The sequence below is a fragment of the Amaranthus tricolor genome, chromosome 3 (genome assembly GCF_026212465.1).
Source record: "Amaranthus tricolor cultivar Red isolate AtriRed21 chromosome 3, ASM2621246v1, whole genome shotgun sequence".
Classification (NCBI taxonomy): domain Eukaryota; kingdom Viridiplantae; phylum Streptophyta; class Magnoliopsida; order Caryophyllales; family Amaranthaceae; genus Amaranthus; species Amaranthus tricolor.
Window position 1 is genome coordinate 2,866,958 of NC_080049.1, and position 6,986 is coordinate 2,873,943.

The 6,986-nt window shown below is 34.8% G+C and overlaps 1 protein-coding gene across 1 annotated transcript; it reads right to left on the reverse strand.

The window, feature by feature from the left end:
- Positions 1 to 1,801: 1,801 nt before the first annotated feature.
- LOC130808124 (aspartate carbamoyltransferase, chloroplastic) lies at positions 1,802 to 6,231 on the reverse strand. Its single transcript, XM_057673581.1, has 6 exons — positions 6,097 to 6,231; positions 4,862 to 5,454; positions 4,640 to 4,779; positions 2,932 to 3,105; positions 2,565 to 2,801; positions 1,802 to 2,470 (listed from the first exon to the last, which is right to left on the reverse strand). The coding sequence occupies exons 2-6, from the start codon at positions 5,415 to 5,417 to the stop codon at positions 2,363 to 2,365; spliced, it is 1,215 nt and encodes a 404-aa protein (XP_057529564.1). The 5' UTR covers positions 5,418 to 5,454; positions 6,097 to 6,231; the 3' UTR covers positions 1,802 to 2,362.
- Positions 6,232 to 6,986: the final 755 nt, after the last annotated feature.

Sequence of the window (6,986 nt, forward strand, 5' to 3'; positions counted from 1 at the left end):
ATTTTCCGGTTTGAAATGTTGAAAATTACGGGTGTGATTTAATAAACAGGCTTTCTCCTCTTCAAGTTATTGCCGAAAACAATATGATTTTTCCAAAATGTAGTCCTAATCGAATTACAGTTTATTGTTGGAGCGAAGAGAAATCCTACTTGACGAAGACGATGAAGATGCGAGAGAAAGAGGAGAGAGATAGAAAAGATGAGCAATAGAACAAAAATGGCTATGGCCGTAGAATATAATTTACGACTCACGATTTTGGAAAAGGAGATGGAGGCAGCCAGCAGCAGGAGTTCACTCACGAGTAGTTGCCCACTTGCCCTAATCCCCTAAAATATGATTTTAATACGGTTTTCCGGTCCGGTTTGGTTTGAAAATTTTAAAACCGGGACCGGACCGTAAACCGTTTAAAAAAAAACCGAACCAGACCATTTAGACCGTAGACCAGACCAAATATTTAAATTACGGTTTGGTTTACGGTTTAGACCAAACCATGTTCAGCCCTACTAATTAGTGTTGTGTTCCAAGGTTTATGCCAAACAAAACAAGTTTGTACTACTTTAAGGGTGTAAGTGCCCTAAAAGTTTAAAAAACCTTAAAAACGCAACTAGAAACGTAATTTCGAGCACATGCCTATTTTTCTATTCCAACCATTTCAAAACATTAATATATACTAATTAGTATTGTGTGCCAAGTTTCCTGTAAAACAAATCAAGTTTAAACTACTTTAAGGATGTTGGAGCCATAAAAGATTAAAAAAACTTTAAAAACGCAACTTGGAACGTAATTTAAAGCACATGTCTATTTTTTCAATTTTAACCATTTCAATTCAATAATTTATACTAATTAGTGTTGATTGCCAAATTTAATGCCAAAAAAATCAAGTTTGATTCACTTTAAGGGTGTTAGTGCCATAAATGCTTAAAGAACCTTAAAAACGCAGCTTGTAACATAATTTCAATCACATGCCAATTTTTTAATTTCTAACCATTACAAAACAACAATATATATTAATTAGTATTGTATGCCAAGTTTTATACCAAACAAATCAAGTTTGAACTAATTTAAGGGTGTTAGTGCCCTAACTTTAAAAACGCAACTTGGAACGTAATTTCGAGCACATACCTACTTTTTCAATTCTTACCATTTCAAAACAATAATATATACTAATTAGTGTTGTGTTCCATCCAAGTGTACATGCCAAACAAATCAAATTTGAATTACTTTAAGGGTGTTAGTGCCATAAAAGCTTAAAATACCTTAAAAACGCAACTTGCGACATAATTTCAAGTACATGCCTAGTTTTTTTCAATTCTAACCATTTCAAAACAATTATATACATTAATCTGTGTTATGTGCCAAGTTTCATGCCATAAAAATCAAGTTTAAACTACTTTAATAGTGCTATAAAAGCTTAATATACCTTAAATACGCAACTTGCGATGTAATTTCAAGTACATGCTAGTTTTTTCAATTCTAACCATTTTAAAACAATTATATATACTAATTAGTGTTGTGTTCCAAATTTCATGCCAAACAAATCAAGTTTGAACTACTTTAAGGGTATTAGTAGCATAAAAGCTTAAAAGACTCTAAAACACAACATAGAACGTAATTTCAAGCACATGCCTATTTTTAAAATTTTAACCATTTAAAAACAATTATATACACTAATAAGTGTTGCATGCCAAGTTTCATACCAAAAAAATAAAATTTGAACTACTTTAAGGGTATTAGTGTCATTGAAGCTTAAAATACCTTAAAAACACAACTTGCGACGTAATTTCAAGTACATGTCTATTTTATTCTATTCTACTCATTTCAATTCACACCCAACAAATCAAGTTTAAACTACTCTAAGTGGAACTAACAGAGTAAGTTTATATTGAGAACGTGCGCAGTTGTCAGATTGAGGCAGAGTAGTGAATGCGCCTCAAATCTCAATACTTCGCAGACTTCTTGAAATGGCATATGTGCAGATTATTACTGTCCTGAAAATCTACAAGTACAGAAAATTATGAAAAGCTGAAACATAATTTCTTGAAATGAATCGAAGATTTCTCTATAGCTCTAAGCCCAGAATTGGAGCCTATATCTATATATGGTTAAGATTTCCCAGGAAAACTGAACATATCCGTCTGGTGCTTGGCTTAGCGCAGCATGACGTTCCGAATAACTATAAATCAACACAGGCAAGCTACTACCAAAAGCTTTTAAAAGTAAAAGGTTCCAACATCACTTGAAACATATCCACCAAAAACACGACATTCTTGCATATTCGCAAAAGAACACTAGCCATCTTGATCTTAAACTGTTCCTACTCGACCAAGATTTTAGGTTAACTACAAAATCTCAAAACCCTAATCTACCATCCAAGAAGCAAAAGCTTCAACAAAGCCATACGAATGTAAAGCCCATTCTTCGCTTGTCTGAAGTAGGCTGCCCTGGGATCTTCATCCACATCTACAGTAATCTGTAATGGACCAACAAACCATCAACAAATAAGAATCAGGCAGTTTTTTAGAATTATTTGCTTCATTTTCACTGATGTGGATTTAGATAATTACCTCATCTAGCCGTGGAAGAGGATGCATGATTACTGCATGCTTCTGCATCACGTTTAACACACTTCGATTTACTATGTATTTCCCTCTTGCTGCTTCGTAAAGATCGATTCTTTCCCCAAAACGCTCTTTCTGAATACGAGTCTGATACACTATGTCACATTTAGAAGCTACTTCCATTAAGTCCGCACTTTCTTCCCATTGAACGTTCTGTGAGGTCAGATACTCCTTAATATCGTCCTGAGATGTAACAAGTTGCATATTAACATTCAAGAAATATTGCATTATAGCTTTCCATACTTATATTATGTTTCCAACACATGGAGTAACTAAAACAGTGATCAACAACAAATGTCCGTTTGAGACGTACCTTCATTCTCACCACGTCCGGCGCAACAAAATAAATCTTGACATCACGATACTTGGCAAGGAGATATGCTAGTGAACGGACAGTTCTTCCATAAGCAAGATCTCCAACCAATGCAACACTAATGCCATCTAACTTTCCCACCTCTCGTTCAATGGTGTATACATCTAAAAGAGCCTGTCAGAAAGAGGAACAGGTTTATAGCACAAAAAATAAGATAGCAACATTGAACATCCTGAAAACCATGGCACGGAATGACAGGATGGTGCTACCATTGCTAAGCCATCAAGCCTCAAGTCACATAAAAGTTGTCAGCTATTTGGCTATATTTCCAACTCACTAGTATACTCCTTATGTTTCTTTGATTTTGATTCATTCCTTTTTCGGTACTTTTTAAAGCCACCCTTTACTCCCTTTAGTTGTGTCTTCTTTTCTTGATCGCCCCCCACCCTCATTCTCAAAGAGATTGGTCAAAGAGGAATCAGGAACTAATCTAAGAGACCACTCAAAAAAACAACGGAAAAATCAAATGCGACGTAGGGAATAACATTGGGATGCTAGATTTCAACCAATAGAATGCAAAAAAGTATAAAGAACAGCACCCCAATTAAGTCCATCATAACAAGATTAAATAATTCCACCCCAATCATGAGTAAAAATATGGTTTCAATCATGCTTGTGATAACGGTCTCAAAACGTATTTTGCACTCAAAGCGGATGATTTTTTGTCAATGCGGCTTACATTTTGGTTGCGGTGAACTCAAAACCTTTATTATACAATAGTGATACGGTGATGCGGCCTTATTTCTACACTATGACCCCAATTAAGTCCCTAACAAGATTAAATCATTCATGTAGATATAAGTTATAAGACGAGCATCAACTTTAGATAAATACAGCTCTCTTCTAAAGAACTTCAGCAAGTCTTGTATAAAACCGTCTCACCATGACACGGGCCCATAATGATACGGTCTCATACAATGAGTCCATTTCTATAATTGATCACTTTAAGACAATAAAAAGTGATCATTTTAAAACCGTATGTGATCACTTAAAAGATTATAAGTGATCACTTTAAGACTATAATAAGTTATCACTTATGATTCGTCACTTTAAGACTGTACGTATAATCACTTTAAGACCGTAAGTATACTGTTGTATCCCTCCCAACGATTCCCCACTGCTTTCTGTTGTCAATTTCTAAAGGCTGCCTGCTGCCGTGCGAGATGGAACAACAAGAAAACAGATACTGTGCAATTGTTTCACAAAGATCAATTGTCCACTAGAGAATTAAAGAAAACAGAATGCTTGTTTATTAGAGAGGAATTCTCCCTTGAGCGCTTTGAGTGGCTCAATATTCCCAAGTGTCATACACCGAAATTATCAATACAAGCATGAGAACAAACTAAACCCTCTAGACCTATATATATACAGACTCACAACAAAAGAATGCCAGCTCACATAACCAAAATAACAACAGACAGTTTGTTCCTCTATTTATTTACTGCTGTTATTTGCTCCTTTCCTTGAATATGCATATTTAATCAACGGTTTGGGCCTTCGTTCTTCTATGACATATACATTGGTTCAACTAAATAGAGATGGACTCACTATAAGACCGTCTCATCAAAGAATTTGTGAAACAACATAGCTACTTATCCAATGTTGGTTTCCTTACTAAATATCCATTAAAGATGGCCTAAGCGTTCACCTGAGTTGGATGCTGTCCTGGACCATCTCCAGCGTTTATGATAGGAATTTCAGCAGTTGCCGCAGCTCTTTTGGCAGCACCACTTTCAAAGTGCCTCATCACAATTATATCCGAGTAACCTTCAACTGTTCTAATAGTGTCTGCAAATGAAGGTAATATAACATCACATTAACATCATAGAGTACTGCCAATTACAGTCAGATAGAAACTAGAGAGACCTACCCTCAAGTGTCTCTCCTTTAGCTGCTGATGAAAACTCTCTTGCATTCTCAGTAGTCAAAACCTCCCCACCTAATCTTTTCATAGCAGATTCAAAAGAAAGCCTAGTTCTTGTAGAAGGCTCATAGAACAAAGTGGCCATTAAGTATCCCTTCAAAATCTGGCTTCCTGGCGAGTTCTTCTCAATCAACTCCATCTCCCGTGCTACTTCAAATATGGCACTAAGTGTGTCTCTATCAAACTGTTGAGCTTCAAGCACATCGTTAAGTTCAAATTTCTGACCAATTGAGAAAGAATTTGAGTTCTTAACACCAATGACATTGCAAGGAACTCCAAATTTGGTTAGGGTTTCCCTATTGGATTCCCATTTGAAAGGTTTCACGCCTAGAGAACACCTTAACGGGGCGAATTCAGAAGATGAACATATTGGCATCCCAGTAACCAAATTTTGGCTAAAATTCCGGAAACAGTTCATAGAAAACTTTTGAGATTTGCTCACATTACAAGTACCCATCACTCCATTCGATGAGCACATGTTAAGCGAGGATGAAGAGGCCATTGCAATTACGATAATCACCTATAGTGTGCTAAAACACCTGAAATACAGGTACAGCAAAAAGTTTTATAGCATGAAAAGCGGACATGTAAAACATAAGTCTTGCAATAAAGAAAAACAATTTAAACAAACGAACTTTCAAAGTAGTCAAGCAACCAACTCAACCAAAAGAAATTTAATTACAAACAATATCACGCTGGTTCGCAAAATATGCATTTAAGCTTAAAGTATGAATGCAGCACAGAACCTCCATGTAATTGCGCTAAAGGTTATGTTATATAATATATCAAATGTACATATTCAAAAACCCAATTGTTGAGAATCGGGTCTTGTCTCCATTGGAGCACAGACAAGGTCCTAGAATCAAATTTCACCTAGCTATTACCTTCCCTCACCTACCCTATAATCAGATTGGCATAAATCCAGCAGAAGTGTACAACCAATTCATTAGATTACCCAACAAAACTTACATAAAATACAATAAAGGGTCACAAATTCACTAAATGCTTTAAGTGGGCATTTATCAATATGAAACTCCAGCAAAGCCCATAATCTGTAATCAGTAAACTAAAAAGGAACGTACTTAACACAACAATTCAGCAAAAAGTTCATTCTAATAAGAAAATAAGAGTTAAAAAAAAAAAGCAAATAGAAAAGAAATAAAGTTAGGACATTGAGATACCTTGAAGACAGAGGAGAAAGACAACAATGGTGTCCCTTTGCCGGTAGAACACTGAGATGCTGAGGAACGTTGTGAGACCGAGTGAATGGTAGAGAGGGGTTTTGGGTGTCTTTTTTGGGTTTATACTATTTTTTAATTTTTTTTTTTGCTACAAGTAATGTTTAATTAAGGTTCTTCGGCAAAGTGACTTTTTTATTGTACTCTTCTTTGTGGGTGTGAGTTGTCATTTTTCTTTCATTTTGAGACCTGATTATAATTTTCCTATAAGTGAGATAGACCGAGAATGATGATCATGAATGTTCAATTAAGGTTACATTTTTATTTTATAATATTTAAATCTAAGACGAGCTTAATGTAATTTCTCACGTTGTGTTCCGACTGTTTGGTGTGGAATCAAATCTAATCTAATACTCCTTCGTTTTTTAATGTTCTTCCCGTTTATAATATTATATTTTAAAGAGAGAAATTAGATTAAGATTTGTAAGATATATATAGATGATATATATCCATGTGAGAACTCGTTAGATTCTATGTACACAAATTCTTGTGAGAGACGGTCTCTTTGAGAGACCATCTCTAATTAGACCGGCCCATTATATATTTTTTTTAAATATTGTAAGTAGACATTAAGAATGATGTAAGTAAACATTTAAGATATTGAAAGTAGGCATTAATGATACTGTAAGTAAGCATTAAGAATAATATAAGTAAGCATTAATAATACTGTAAGTAGTTATTAATCTTTAATGGGTTGGGCTTGAGATACGTCTCTCAAAGAGACGGTGTCTCAAGAGACTAATTGTTCTATGCATAGAAGAGAGACTAGTTGTTCTATGTATACTTTTTTATTAAATATTTTTATAATTTTTTATGATGCGTGATTAAAACTC